This window comes from Myotis daubentonii, chromosome 16, assembly GCF_963259705.1.
Source record: "Myotis daubentonii chromosome 16, mMyoDau2.1, whole genome shotgun sequence".
NCBI classification, from domain to species: Eukaryota; Metazoa; Chordata; class Mammalia; order Chiroptera; family Vespertilionidae; genus Myotis; species Myotis daubentonii.
Genome location: NC_081855.1, coordinates 7,532,808 through 7,549,059, shown reverse-complemented (window position 1 = coordinate 7,549,059; position 16,252 = coordinate 7,532,808). Strand labels below are relative to the sequence as shown.

Sequence of the window (16,252 nt, the reverse complement as noted above, 5' to 3'; positions counted from 1 at the left end):
TAAGTCCACGTGAAAGGCTTTCCTTCTTCTTCCAAGAAGTGACAGCTCATGCTTGCATCCCCTTCAGATGAAACTTGGTTTCAAAATGGTAACAGCTTGGTTTCTCCTCCCCGTGCCCCTCCCGTGGTTCATCAGGCTCTGAACCTCCCATCGCTGAGATGGAGAAGAGATTTTTGCAGTTATTAGATTTAAGCATTAGTTCAGAACTACCCAGGGCATTTTGTGTGTTTTTTTAAAGCATTGATTTACAGGATGCATGTCAGTTACCTATCACAGCAAGCTGCAGTTGGCCTCCCAGATACGTGTTTCTTTTCTGGATACATTTCTGTTACTCACATGGTTCTTTATGTTTCTCTTCTGAGCTGATCCAACTCTGAGGGTTTGTTTCAGTGAGTCCTGAGGCAGCACTATAGTAGCCAGTGCCCATTCACCACACAGTCTAAATTCTTTTCAATGTAACTGTTCTGTTTTTTTTTTTTCCTTAAGCATTTGCATGACTATTAGTACTTTGAAGTCAATCTTTAAAATGCACAAGTTATAAATACAGAAGGAAGAGCAATTTATAGAACCTCGCCTGACAAGGACCCTTGAAATTTCCCCTAAGGATGTATGTACATTTCAGTTCCACCTTTCCCATCAGTGGATCCAAACATGTGGAAGACAGTGACTAATACTGTTTGCATCTTTGTATGTATTTATTACTTGATGTAATAAAGCTTATTTTCATTAACAACCGCAAAAAATAAATTGAAAGATCATGCTGATGCTTAAGTGCACACAGTTCCCAATAGAATGGCTACATACTGTCCACTTCTATGGAGACATAGTTCTGGTAACTAATATCTATCTATGCTGCCAACAGATTATAGTAAATTGTCATCAGTGGGGAAAAAACACCCAAAACCCAGTGGGGTGACATTGGAATTACCGAAGCGTACCCCCAACCCCTTCACCTGCCCAGACGCCTAGGGGCCCTTTACAACTGGGCTGAACCCAGTGCCGCCCAGTGGCCTGGACACCAGACCCGACCACCTCTCTGGTTTGGCCCAAACATCTGAAGTTCGCATTAGTTGCCAACTTAAGAAATTGGAGCATTCACGTAAAATCAGGATTCCCCACTTCTCTTTCCAAAGTGGCCGATTGGGCTACCAACCAAGGGTGGTCGGTATCACTTCAACCCTAAGAGGAACCCCCAGCTTGGGGGTGTGGTGAGGAGGAAGCTATCTGTGCAGACAGTTCAGTTGTGTAAACTCTCACTGACAGTAGCACAGCCCAACAGTGTGGCCATACAACTGCGAGGCAGCACAGCCATGAGACAGTCCGGCTGTTAAAAAAGGCCCCTCTCCAGCTTTCAGGGGGCTTCACCTACTCCAACCCACTGCACCCCACTTTGCCCCAGTGAGGCAGCTTCAGTGTTTCAGCTCCAGCAATCAGAACACGTCCCAGTGGAAAGGGAAAGTGTATCCATAGCCAGTGTTGCTCAATGGATAGAGCCTCTGCCTGAGGGCTGAAGGGCCCCAGAGTTCAATTCCTGGTCAGGGCACATGCCTGGGTTATGGGTTTGATCCCCAGTGTGGGGCGTGCAGGAGGCAGTCAGTCAATGATTCTCTCTCATCATTGATGTTTCTATCTCCCTCCCTCTCTGAAATCAATCTATACTAATAAAAGGGTAATGTGCTAATTAGACCAAACAACTTCCAGGCAACTTTCTGGATGTCCTTTTGGACAAAGCCATGGTGGCGGGCCGAGGCAGAGCCGGTTAGGGGCGATCAGGCTGGCAGGGGAGAGCAGTTTGGGGATCAAGCTGGCAGGGGAGAGCAGTTAGGACAATCAGGCTGGCAGGGGAGAGCAGTTAGGGGGGTCAGGCCAGCAGGGCAAACAGTTAGGGAGAACAGGTCGGCAGGCAGGTGAGCAGTTAGGAGCCAGTGGTCCCAGATTGCAAGAGGGATGTCCGGCTGCCAGTTAGGGGGATCCCAGGGATCGGGCCTAAACCAGCAGTCGGACATCCCCCAAGGGTTCCCTGATTAGAGAGGGTGCAGGCTGGGCTGAGGGAACTCCCCCTTCCCCCCCGTGCATGAATTTCGTGCACTGGGCCACTAGTCCTATCTAATAAAAGAGAAACATGGTAATTAGCCGTAACTTCGCTACCCTTCCCATTGGCTAATCAGGGAGATATGCAAATTAACTGCCAACCAAGATGGTGGCCGGCAGCCAGGCAGCTGATGCGAACAGGAGGCTTGCTTGCTACAGTGACAGGGGAAACCAACGTTCCCCGCCTGCCGCTGTTGGGCTCTGAGCTGCAACTCTAAGCAACTATGTTGCAATTATAGAAGGGAAACCTGCCTCAGAAACCCGATTTCAGCCAGCTGGGCTTCAGCCAGCAGGATTGCAAGAGTGTTACAATTATAGAACCCAAACAAACCTGGATACCTGCTTTCTGCAGCCGAGGTCTCAGAGCTGGAGCCCAGCCTCAGAGCTAAAGATGGATCTCAGCTCCAGTGACAGCCATAGAAGGGAAATAAATCCCAGAATGAAAAGAAAAAAGAAAAAAAGGGAGGTTGGGAGCCTCAGTTGCCCGCCAGCCTAAAAGCAGCTATCATCCCCTCACCCAGACTGGCCAGGCACCCCAGTGTTGACCCGAAACCTGCAGCAACAAGATGGCAGCTAATTTGCATACTGAAGGCAGGGGACAGCTCTCAGAGGTGGAGGAGGTTCAGGAAACAAGCATGGACACAGATCCTAAGCCATAGGCCAGCGCTCGCCACTCCCCAGCTATTGAAGTAGCAACACGATGTTAGTGTGTTTAGCATTTGCTGTGCTCCTGAGACATTTAAAGTTGTGACAGTGAACTAGTTTGCTTTGACATGTTTATGTACAGTTCATTCATATTTCTTCACACAAAGGAAAAAATATATATAAAAATTAATAAAATAAAGTAAAATAAAATAACATAAAGGGTGTCTGTCAGCCCTCTCTGGCTTGGCTCAGTGGTTGAATGCCAGAAGCTGGTCCGTCCTTGCTGCTTGACACAGTCGCTGCAGGGAAGAAACATCTGCCCAGTGTATCTTTCAAGGGACTTGGCGTATATGTATATGCCATACTGTTCTTAATACATTGGCTCCCCTTCTTGGCGCTATGTGTTTTAACTGAGGTCACCTCTCCGAGATAGGTTGTTTCCCCAGGTAGGGATTTACCCCTGAAGCTAGGGAGGGGATAAAACCCCTTAACTAAGCGCCAGGCGGGTAGTTAATCACTTTAACTACGACCAATCACGCTTAAGCTACATAATCTTTACTTCCTGGAATGGAGAAAAGAAACGCCCTAATCTTTGCAATAGAAATTGAGAGGATTAAAATCAACTGGTATAAATGCAGATGTTAAGAAGGCAATAAAAGACAGAACGTGGCTGGAGATCCTGGCTAGAGAACCTGGCTCTGATGATCAACTGAACGCTGCTGTCTGTGTCCTTCCTTCTTCGCCGACTCCGTCCACACCTTTGGGAACCCCTGGACCTGTTCGGGCAGGACCCAAACAGAGGGCGCCCAAACAGGATTCCCCTAGGAGCTGCAGCCACCTGCACCGGCACCCTTTTGTTCCTGTGGAGAAAGAGGCTCCTGAGGTGGCTGAAAGTGTGTGGAGATCACTGTGCGAAGGCAGCCTTGAGTACCTGGGGTTCCCCCCGTGTCGTCCCCCAATACCCCTCCGCGGTCAGTCAGCACGTGGTGAGGCCGGAGTGGGGAGAGGAAGCGCGGTCGGCAGTGACACGGGGTGTCAAGAGCGGCTGCAGCTGCGGCCACGGCACAATGTCAGAGCCCACCCTGGCCGAGGCCGGTCCCTTGGGGGCCCGGGAGGACGCCTGTCGGGATTATCAGTCATCCCTCGAAGACCTGACCGTCAATAGCAAACTGCACATCAATATGCTGACCATTCTAGCCCAGGAGAACCTGCACTTCGCCAAGGATATCGTCTCTCTCATCGAGGCCCAAACCGCCAAGGCTCCTTCCTCAGAGAAGCTTCCCGTTATGTACCTTATGGATTCTATCGTGAAAAACGTTGGCCGAGAGTATCTCACCGCCTTTACTACAAATCTAGTTGCAACATTTATTCGTGTGTTTGAAAAGGTGGATAAAAATACCAGAAAAAGTCTATTTAAATTACGTTCCACATGGAATGAGATATTCCCATTGAAGATTCTTCGTGCCCTGGATGTCAGAGTCAATTCATTAGATCCTGCTTGGCCTGTTCAACCTCTACCCCCCAATCAGAATACATCTAGCATCCATGTGACTTCTACATTTCTAAATAAATCGCCTGAAGAGCCTTCAGCTGGAAAGATGTGCCACTCTGGATGTAAGCAGTCACATATGGAAGACTTTGTGCCACCTTCCAGGGAAGAAAGAAATGCTAAGAGAAGTGCTGAACAAGATGTTCGAGATCCAAAGCGAATAAAAAAGACTGAAGACGAACGACCACAAGAAAATAAAAGCTTACAACAAGGTGAGGACCATAGTAAATCTCCTCATCTAAGGCGGAGGGAAAGCTGGTCGAGCGCTAAAGGGGTTGTGTCACCTCGAGCCCCAAAGCAACAGCATCGATTAAGCGTAGATGCCAATCTTCAGGTTTTCACAGAGTTAACTCTCGCAAGCAAAAGAGAATTACTTCAAAAGACGAGTGAACATTTAGCATCTGGTGAAATTACACAGGATGAGTACCTTGTTGTTGCGCCTCAAATTCGACAGCTATTTCAGTATCAAAAAGGTGTACGAGAAGAGCAGAGGTCACCATTCAATGATCGTTTTCCACTTAAGCGACCTAGATGTGAAGATGCAGGTGAACCATTTGTAGATACCTCAGCATCACGACTCGCCGGCCTAGATACAAATCAGCGCCTTACAGTGTTAGCTGAAGACAGACCGTTATTTGATGAACCTAGTAGGCCATCGGTAACAAGAGATGGCCCGACCAAGATGATTTTTGAAGGACCTAATAAATTAAGCCCTAGGATTGATGGACCTTCTGCACCAGGTTTTCTTCGATTGGATGGGTCACCTGGACAAATGGGGGCCGGTGGTCCTTTGAGATTTGAAGGTCCTCCGGGACCAGAAGGGACACCTCTGAGGTTTGAAGGGCCAGTTGGTCAAGCAGGCAGAGGTGGTTTTCGGTTGGAAGGTTCCCCTGGTCTGAGGTTTGAGGGACCTCATGGTCAGCCTGTGGGTGGACTTAGATTTGATAATCCCGGAGGTCAGCCTATACGTGGACATAGATTTGAGGGGGGTCGTGGTCCATCAGGACCTGCAATTAGGTTTGATGGGCCTCATGGTCAGCCAGAAGGTGGGATCAGATTTGAGGGCCCTTTGCTACAGCACGGAGTTGGAATAAGGTTTGAGGGCCCCCATGGCCAGTCAGTCGCTGGCCTGAGGTTTGAAGGACAACATAATCAACTTGGTGGAAACCTTAGGTTTCAGGGTCCACATGGTCAACCAGGGTTTGGGATCAGGTTTGAGGGACCTTTAGTCCGACAAGGAGGTGGAATGAGGTTTGACGGTCCTGTACCAGGAGGTGGACTGAGACTTGAAGGGCCTCTGGGTCAAGGTGGTCCAAGATTGGAAGGTTGTCATGCTTTCAGGTGTGATGGGCAGCCAGGTCAGCCATCACTCTTACCAAGATTTGATGGATTACATGGCCAACTAGGTCCTAGATTTGAAAGAACTGGTCAGCCAGGCTCACAGAGATTTGATGGACCACCTGGACAGCAGGTTCAACCAAGATTTGATGGTGTTCCTCAAAGACTTGATGGTCCACAACACCAGCAAGCATCAAGGTTTGGTGTTCCCCTTGGTCTTCAAGGCACACGATTTGACAATCATCCTTCACAAAGGCTTGAATCCGTTTCGTTCCGTCAGACTGGTCCATATAGTGAGCCACCTGGCAATGCTTTTAATGCCCCATCCCAAGGACTGCAATTCCCAAGACACGAACAAATATTTGATTCACCTCAAGGACCCAATTTTAATGGACTGCGTGGCCCTGGAAACCAGAGTTTCTCAAATCCCCTTAGCAGAGCTTCTGGACACTCTTTTGATGAAAAGAATCTTCAAAGTCCTCAATGTGGAAACTTTGGCAGTTTACCTGCTCAGATAACAGCGGGAAACATGCAGGTGTCTCAACAGGTTCTCACTGGTGTTGCTCAGCCAGTACCGTTTGGCCAGGGACAACAATTTTTACCAGTTCATCCAAAAAATCCTGGAGCATTTGTTCAGAATCCTTCCGGAGCCCTTCCTAAGGCATATCCTGATCATCACCTCAGTCAGGCGGATGCCAATGAATTATTTTCAAAACTGCTAAGAACAGGAATTCTCAAATTGTCCCAGCCTGATTCAGCTACAGCACAAGTAAATGAAGTTGCTGCTCAGCCTCCCACTGAAGAGAAGGAAGGTCAAAATGAAGATCGAGATGTTCCCGATCTTACCAATTTTACAATGGAAGAGTTAAAACAACGTTATGATAGTGTTATAAATCAACTGCACACTGGTATTCAGTGTTACTCTTGTGGAATGAGGTTTACAACGTCACAGGCAGATGTATATGCAGATCACTTGGACTGGCATTATCGGCAAAATAGAACTAAAAAAGACGTTAGCAGAAAAGTTACTCATAGACATTGGTACTACAGTTCAACAGACTGGATAGAGTTTGAGGAAATAGCTGATTTGGAAGAACGGGCAAAGAGCCAGTTTCTTGAAAAGGCGCATGAAGAAGTTGTGCTCAATACTCAGCAAGCTGCTAAGGAAAAGCAGTCCCAAAGTGTACCAGCAGGGCCAGCTGGAGCAGTGGAGAGTTGTGAAATCTGTCAAGACCAATTTGAACAATACTGGGATGACGAAGAGGAGGAGTGGCATTTAAAGAATGCCATCAGAGTGGATGGAAAGATTTGTCATCCATCATGTTATGAAGATGATCAAAATACATCTTCATTTGATTGTACATCATCTCCCAGCAAGATGCCAGTTGAAAACCCTCTGAATATTATGTTGAACATTGTCAGAAATGAATTGCAGGAACCCTGTGAAAGTACCAATGTTAAGGAAGAACAAATTGATACCCCACCAGCTTGTACAGAGGACAGCATAGCAACATCTCAGAGCTGCTCCCGAGACATGGGTTTTACTCGTAGGAGGGTGGTGTGGGCACCTAGTGGGAGGCCATCAGCAAGTGCCTGGCCTGTCTGTGGCTCTCAACATCAGTTCCCTTCCTCTCCAGGCAAAGATGGGAACTGCCCAGTCACGTTACCTGAGCAAGCCCCTCCCCTTCTTAGGTTCCGGAGGGTACAGGTGACCCCTGCGCCAGGTCCATTAAATTAAAACGGAAGATGATATAGTTGAGTCAGTTTAAATAAAATGAGAAAAGTATGTTTTCCTTTTTTAAAAAAGCTGCTGTTTGGATCTAGATGAAGATTTTTTTTTTATGTATATATAGAACTATCTGTATAAATTGCCTAGCTGAGGCAGGGCCTTCAGCTATCATTTGGTTTATAAATACATTTTAGTATTTGCATAGCCTACTGCCTGCACAGTTTCCGGTGCTTGTTGTGTGAAAGTTATACAGATGTGTGCAAATTTAACAAAACAAAATTGTTATGTGTAAAAATGTACGATTTTCACTTGTGAAACTGTAAATTGTAAATAAAAAAATATTTTTGCTACCCATGGAGTGTAATATTTATGGACACCATCAAATAAAGACAGTGTTTCTGTACTTTTTATTGGGTGAAAATGGAATTAAACAGCAACCTCAAGAAAAAATTTTTTTCTGGTAGTTCTGATGATTAAAGCAAAGTCTAAGTTTTATCCTTCATAGGGGGGTTGTGAGAGAGCGCGGCAGGCCTTTTCTCAAATAGGAAAGCCAGATTTGAAAAATTTTTAGAAACAATAGGGCAATTATGCATATATATATATATACATATATATATACACACACACACTAGAGGCCAGGTGCACAAAAGTTTGTGCACTTGGGGGCGAGGGGGGTCCCGCAGTCCGGCCTGTACCCACTTGCAGAGTCTGGGACCCCTCAGGGGATGACCACCTGCTGGCTTAGGCCCGCTCCCCAGGGGATTGGGCCTAAGATGGCAATCAGACATCCCTCTGGCAGGCCGACAGCCCTCGGGGGATGCCCACTTGCCAGCAGGGTGTAGACCTAAGCTGCAGTCTGACATCCTTAGTGCTGCTGAGGAGGCAGGAGAGGCTCCCACCACCACTGCTGTACTGTAACCTTCAGCCTGGCTTGTGGCTGAACAGAGCTACTTCCATGTGAGAGCGCCCTGACCACCAGAGGGCAGCTCCTGCATCGAGCGTCTGCCCCCTGGTGGTCAGTGTGTGTCATAGTGACCAGTCATTCCCAGTCCTGCTGTTAGGGTCAGTTTGCATATTCCCCTTTTACTATATAGGATAGAGGCCTGGTGCACGCGTGGGGGCTGGCTGGTTTGCCCTGAAGATTGTCCCGGATCAGGGTGAGGGTCCTGCTTGGGTGCCTGGCCAGCCTGGATGAGGGGATGATGGCTATTTGCAGCTGGTCACACCCCCGTCAGGGTGGGGGTCCCCACTGGGGTGCCTGGCTAGTCTGGGTGAGGGGCTGAGGGCTGTTTTCAGGCTGGTGGGCAACTGAAGCTCCCAGCCTCTCTTTTTTTTCTTTTTATTCTGGGATTTATTTTCCTTCTATAGGGGTAACTGGAGCTGAGAGCCTGCTCCAGCTCTTTGCTCCAGCTCCGAGGCCTTTGCCGGCTGAAAGCAGGTACCTGGATTTGTTCAGATTCTATAATTGAAACTCTGTTGCCATCACTGGCCGCTCTAAGCTCTGAGGCCTCGCTGGTTGAAAGCAGGTTTCTGGGGTTTGTTTAGGTTCTATAATTGCAACATTGTTTCATCCGGAGCTCAGAGCTGAGGTGCGGCAGGCAGGGAATGCTGGCTTCCTCCATCACTGGAGCAAGCAAGCGTCATGTTCACTTCAGCTGCCTGGCTGCCGGCTGCCATCTTGGCTGGCAGTTAATTTGCGTATCTCACTGATTAGCCAATGGGAAGGGTAGCGAAGTTATGGTTAATTACCATGTTTCTCTATTATTATACAGGATATATATATATATATATATATATATATATATATATATACACAGATATATATATATATATATCCAGCTATAGAGAACCACCCAGATGCCCTTTTTGAAAAGTATCGAATGAAGCAACATTTATTTTTTAACTTGGAAATTGATGCCATCAAATAATTAATGAATTTATTTAAGTACTAAAGGTGACTTTTTTTAATGACATTTTTTAAGTTTGTCACAATTTAATGCAGTGAACATATTTCTATTTTAAGTTAGAGGGGAGTCTGTAAGAATGTTCATTTGAAAAATCGTTAACCTTTTTCATTTGTTGGTTTTGACTGAATTAGATGGATACCACGAGATGTTAATATTCATCCATGTAATAAATAGAATGATGAAGAAAAAAAGAAGAGTGGGAGAGACATGTCCTTCATACCCTGCAGGTTTCAGGGTAGTAAAATTAAGGGAAGGTTGTTCTAAGTGGAGGGAAAATCTGCGAAGGCCCAGAGGCCTGAATGGGGGACCTGAGTCGGTCAGTCTGGCTGGAGTGAGCCCCACGCAGGACTGGGGTCAGATGGACCCGGCCTTGACTGCTAATGGCCTCTGGATGGCAAGGGTGGGGTCTCCCTCTCAGCCTCCCTTCTCCAGCCCCAAAGGCCTGCCAAGGCCATGCCTCCCTTGACGGCCTGCCTCCTTGGCCCAGGCAAAGAGCACGGTGGTGTTGGTGGTCGCTGGAGTGGGCCTGCTGGATCCCCAGAGCCTCCAGTCCAACCCAGAGGAGGTGAGTTGGGGCAAGGATGCCGGGAATGGGATGTCCCAATGGGGGAAAGCTGCCATGGTCAGTCCTCTGTCCATCCTCCCCTGCCTCCTGTCATAGTTGGAGGAAGTGTTTGCACTGCCACTGGTCCACCTGCTGCAGGTGCAGAACCAATGCTGCACCCACTTCTGCAAGAGTGGCCACTTCCGTTACACAATGCCTGTCTTCCTGCTTGGGCCACACCACATCTGGGGGCTCACCGCTATCATTACCGAGTTCACCCTGCAGGTCTTGGTACCTGGTGCCTACCAGTCCAGCCTGGATGTCCCTGGGGCTGAAGACTGGTCCCAGGCAGCCCCTGCCCTCACCCTGCTGGACCAGTGCCGGAAGCCGGTCCATCCTTGCTGCTTGACACAGTCGCTGCAGGAAAGAAACATCTGCACAGCATATGTTTCAAGGGACCTGGCGTATATAGCATACTGTTCTTAATATGTTTGCTCCCCTTAGCGCTGTGTGTTTTAACCCAGGTCACCTCTCCGAGAAAGGTTGTTTCCCCAGGTAGGAATTTTTCCCTGAAGTCAGGGAGGGGATGAAACTCCTTAACTAAGTGCCAGGCGGGTAGTTAATCACTACAAACAATCATGCTTAAGCTACATAATCTTTACTCCCTGGAATGGAGATAAGAAACACCCTAACCTTTGTAATAGAAATTGACAGGATTAAAATCAACTGGTATAAATACAGATGTAACAAGACAATAAGCAGCAGAGCCTCTCTGGAGATCAAGACCAGAACTTGGCTGGAGATCCTGGCTAGGCTGCTGATCAACTGAACGCTGTCTCCGTGTCATTCCTTCTTCGCCGACTCCGTCCACACCTTTGGGGACCCCTGGACCTGCTGGGGTTGGACCCCGGCATCTGGCGCCCGAACAGGGACCCCTAGGTAAGCACCCCGCACTCGGGACGGATAGGACTCCACCATAGGAAAAGGGTGGATAGTCTTTGCCGACTCCGTCCACACCTTTGGGAATCCCTGGAACAGGATTCCCTTAGGTAAGCCCCCCCCTTTTGAAAACCCCCACACTCGGGACGGATAGGACTCCACCAGGGTGCTACAGACCCCCCTATAGAGGATAAGTAGGGTAAGCGGGTAGTTAGTACAGAACTTAGATTGACAAGATGGGTCATACTGAGTCTAAAGAAAAAAGACTCTGTATTAATCTTTTAACGCATATGCTTACTAGCAGAATTGGAGTTGAGGTTACTCCCAGTGAGACAGAAAGTTTTATAGAAGAAGTATGTCAATGGCTTCCAGAGGATGGAACTGTTAATTTAAAAACTTGGGTTGAAGTAGGAAAGCAATTAAAGAAACACCATGGATCTGAGGCGGTCCTGCCATGTTTCTTTTCCCTCTGGGATTCAATCTGTGACACCTTGGCACCAGAGGCAAAAACGGTTGAACTTTCTCAAAATTTAAATAGTCCCTCAGCTCCACCCAGAGAGGATACATCATCATTGTCTTCAGCTCAATCTAAAAGCAATTTAGCTATGCCTACTGATCGGGAGGAGAATAAATATCATAAACATGACCATTGGTCCTTTCCAGTCAGTAGAGAGGAGAGTGGCCCTCCCATTCAAAACAGGCTCCCCAAATTAGAAAGGAAGCCTAAACCAGGTCCTGTGGCTCCTAGGAGCTCCATGTCTAAATTTCAAAGGGCGATAAGAGAAGCTGAAGCTAATGGAGATCTTGAATTCTCACTCTGCTTCCCAGTTACATATGAGAATGAGTCTGGTGGGAATAGAAACCCCACCTTAGAGCCTATACCTTACAAAGTACTTAAAGAATTAAAATTGGCCTGCTCTGAATATGGACCTCTAGCTCCTTACACACAAACCTTGGTAGAAACCCTAGCCAGTAAATGGATGACTCCTTATGATTGGTCACAGGTTTGTAAATCCTGTCTCTCAGGAGGCGATTACTTATTATGGAAAACTGAATATGATGATCTTGCTAAGAAAGCTGTAGCCACTAGGGAAAAAACCAGAAAAGGAATAACCCTAGACATGATATTAGGAGAAGGTGATTTTAACACGGCTGAGGAGCAAATGAATATGCCCACAGAGGCACTTACCAAAGTAACCAGTTGTGCAGTAAGTGCCTGGAAATCCCTACCTTGTACAGCAGGAAAAACAACCACCCTTACAGAGGTTAAACAGAAGGTTGAGGAACCATATCAGGATTTCCTTTCTCGCCTCATGCAGGCAGTCAAGAGAGTAATCAATAACAAAGAGGCAGCCGATATCCTAATCAAACAACTGGCTTTTGAAAATGCTAATAATACCTGTCAGGCTTTATTAAGGCCGATTCGCAGAACAGGAACTATAAATGATTTTATAAAACAGTGTGCTGATGTAAGTCCAGCATTTATACAGGGTGTAGCTATAGCTGCAGCTCTCAAAGGGGAGACATACCCTCAATATGTACAGGCTATAGGACAAGCCAGCAATAATACAGGTAATAAAAGAAATATGAACTGCTACTCTTGTGGCTTATCTGGGCACTTTAGCAGAGAATGCCCAAATAAAAATAATAATAATACTCAGGCCAGATGGCAAGCTCCTCGACAGCCTGGAAATACATTAGGGAGTAATATTAATCCTCCAAAAACCGTTTGTCCCCGATGTCAGAAAGGATTCCATTGGGCAAAGGAATGTAGATCAAAATACCATAAAAATGGTCGGCCTTTAAACTCTACAAATAGCTTCCAAGGAGGTTATATCCCATCACCTCAATTGGGAAACTTGAGAAGGGGCCAGCCCCAGGCCCCTGCAATAATAGGGGCATCAACCTTCAACCCCTCTGCAAATTTCGATCAGTCAGTGACCTCTTCAGGGCAACCCCAGGCAGTGCAGGATTGGACCTCCACTCAACCACCCACGCAATACTAACCCCAGACTCGCCAGTAGCAGCCATTCCTACAGGAGTGTCTGGGCCACTGCCTGAGGGAACCGTAGGTTTAATATTAGGGCGGAGCTCCACCTCCTTACAGGGGATCTTAGTCATCCCAGGAGTTGTTGATGCAGACTACACAGGAGAAATACAGATTTTACTTTCCCCACCCACCACAACTATACAGATTCAGCCCAACCAGAGAATTGCCCAATTAATCCTGTTACCAATACATAAAATAGGGACAGCTGTTACCCAGGAAGCTAGAGGGGCCGGAGGCTTTGGATCTAGCGATGCAGCATTTTGGATACAAGAAATCCATGCTACTAGACCTACAAAAATTTTACAAATTCAGGGAAAACCAATTGAAGGTCTATTGGATACAGGAGCAGATGTTTCCTGCATAGCAGGGAAGGATTGGCCCTCTTCATGGCCCACGCACACCACCTCCACTTCCCTAGTAGGACTAGGCAAGGCATCTAATGTAAAAAAGAGTTCTCAGATTTTAACTTGGGCTGATGAAGATCAACATTCAGGGACATTCTGTCCCTATGTCATTACGACTATCCCCTTTACATTATGGGGAAGAGATATCTTGTCTCAAATGGGAGTTGTATTATATAGCCCCAGTGATAGAGTAACAGCACAGATGCTAGACACGAGATTTAATCCAGGAAAGGGATTAGGAAAGGAAAGTAATACCTCACACTCCTCGACAGGATCTGTAATTGGGGCCATTGCCCTTAGGACTGCTGATCCCATAGTCTGGAAATCGTCACAACCAGTATGGGTTGAGCAATGGCCCTTAACATCTGAGAAAATATCAGCAGCCCGACAATTAATTGATCAGCAATTAGCAGAGGGGCATATAGAGCCATCAAATAGTCCCTGGAACACACCCATATTTGTAATAAGAAAGAAATCAGGCAAGTGGAGACTTTTGCAAGATCTAAGAGCCATAAATGCCACCATGGAAGATATGGGCTCCTTACAACCTGGATTGCCCTCCCCTGTGGCAATTCCACAGGAGTATTGTGTTGTTGTTATTGACTTACAGGATTGTTTTTTCACTATACCTCTCCACCCAGCTGATTGTCAAATATTCGCATTCAGCATACCATCAGAAAACTTTAAACAGCCTTATCAGAGATACCAATGGAAGGTTCTCCCACAAGGGATGAAAAATAGTCCTACATTATGTCAAAAGTTTGTAGATCAGGCATTGCAAGTTATTAGAAAGAAATTTTCAGATCTATATCTTATTCATTATATGGATGATATTTTACTAGCTCATAAAGATCGGGCTACTTTACAGGAAATTCTTACTCAGACCATCCTTGCTTTAGAAGAACATGGTCTAAAAATAGCCCCAGAAAAGATTCAGACTGAACCTTCTTTTTCATACTTAGGCAGAATATTACATACCTCTACTATCACCCATCAGCCTCTACAATTAAGAAAAGATCATTTAAACACATTGAATGATTATCAGAAACTATTAGGTGATATCAACTGGGTCAGGCCATATCTAAAAATAACCACTCTTGACTTGAAACCTCTATTTGACATTTTAAAGGGAGATTCTAACCCTAAGTCTCCCCAACAATTAACTGTAGAAGGAGAAAAGGCTATAGCAAAAATAGAACAGGCCATCAATAAACAGCAACTACAGTATCTAGATTATTCCAAATCTTGGGCCTTAATTATTCTAGCCACTAAATATACTCCTACAGGATGCTTGTGGCAGGAAGGACCATTAGAATGGATACATTTACCTGTCACTCCTAGGAAGATTGTACCACCCTATCCCTCCCTAGTGGCCACTCTCATTATCAAAGGTAGACGACGCAGTATCGAACTCTTTGGAAGAGAAGTTACTGAGATAATAATACCTTATAAAAGAGAACAATTAGACACACTATTACAATTTGAAGAAGAGTGGCAAATAGCTATAGGTAACTTCCCAGGGCAAATTTTACATCATTTGCCAAGATCACCTATATTGCAATTTCTCTCCCTACATCCGTTTATATTTCCTATTAAATGTTCAAAAGAACCATTATCACCTCCTGCCTCCTTAGTATTCACAGATGGTTCCTCTAATGGTAGGGCAGTAACAATCATTGACTCAATAACCCATGTTCAACAAACTCTAGAGACGTCAGCTCAGAGAACAGAGCTTTTGGCAGTCATTTATGCTTTTGAACAATTGCAACAGGTTCCCTTTAACTTGTACACTGACTCTCAATATATAGTTAAATTATTTCCTCATATTGAGACCGCCTCTCTCCCACAAGGAAGAACAACCATTTTCTCTTTGTTAACTCAGCTACAAACTTGCATTCACAAACGAGAAAAGGCTTTCTATATTGGACATATTAGAGCTCATTCCTGCCTACCAGGACCCTTAAGCGAAGGAAATTATCAGGCGGATTTACTAACTCGCCCAGTAGTTTGTACAGCTCTAGAAGAAGCCCGGCGGTCTCATGCCATTCACCATCAAAATGCTTCTGCTCTCCGTCTATATTATCGCATATCTAGAGAAGCTGCTCAAAGTATTGTGCGTGACTGTGGCCATTGTCCTACTCATTTTCCTAGCCCTGCTACTGGAGTTAATCCAAGAGGACTTAGACCCTGTGACTTATGGCAGATGGATATTACTCATGTCCCATCTTTTGGCAAACTTTGCTATGTGCATGTTTGTATTGATACCTTTTCTCATGTTATCCTTGCTTCTGCACGTACAGGAGAAGCCTTTAAAGATGTAAGTCAACATCTATTCCAATGCTTTTCCTACCTAGGAATACCAAGGGCACTTAAAACTGACAATGGGCCTGCCTATACCTCTAGAGCTTTTAAAAACTTATGCTGTACATTCGGCATCGCACATACTACAGGAATACCCTACAATCCTCAAGGCCAAGCAATAGTAGAAATGGCTCACCAAACTTTAAAAACACAAATTAAAAAATTACAAGAAAATGAGTTTAAATATTCCTCTCCTCATCATGTTCTACAACATGCTCAACTTGTAATTAATATACTAAATGTAGATTCTGAGGGAAATTCCCCGATGTACAGGCATTGGAACCCTGATCTAACTAAACCTAAAGCCCTCGTCAAATGGAGAGACTTGCTTACAGGAGCCTGGAAGGGACCTGATGTACTTTTAACCCAGGGGAGAGGATATGCTTGTATATTTCCACAGGACGCAGACTCACCTGTGTGGATTCCAGACCGTCTAGTCCGACCTTATGTCTCACTGCCCGCCATCTCTGCCTCATCATAGCACACCTGACCAGTGCCCGTCTGCAGCAGATGTGCAGCCCTGAGCTGGAACTATCTGTCCATTGGGAGGATCACATGTGCCTCCTTTTTGTCTTTCCACATGTCCCAGCTTTGCCCCACATCTTCCCTTTTTCCTTTTTTTAAAAATCTAACTA

General features: G+C 46.0%; 1 protein-coding gene across 1 annotated transcript; it reads left to right on the top strand.

The window, feature by feature from the left end:
* Nucleotides 1–3,803: 3,803 nt before the first annotated feature.
* Nucleotides 3,804–7,392, top strand: LOC132219362 (pre-mRNA cleavage complex 2 protein Pcf11-like). The gene is made up of 2 exons (XM_059671721.1): nucleotides 3,804–7,143; nucleotides 7,355–7,392. Exons 1-2 carry the CDS (start codon nucleotides 3,804–3,806, stop codon nucleotides 7,390–7,392), a joined length of 3,378 nt encoding a protein of 1,125 aa, XP_059527704.1.
* Nucleotides 7,393–16,252: the final 8,860 nt, after the last annotated feature.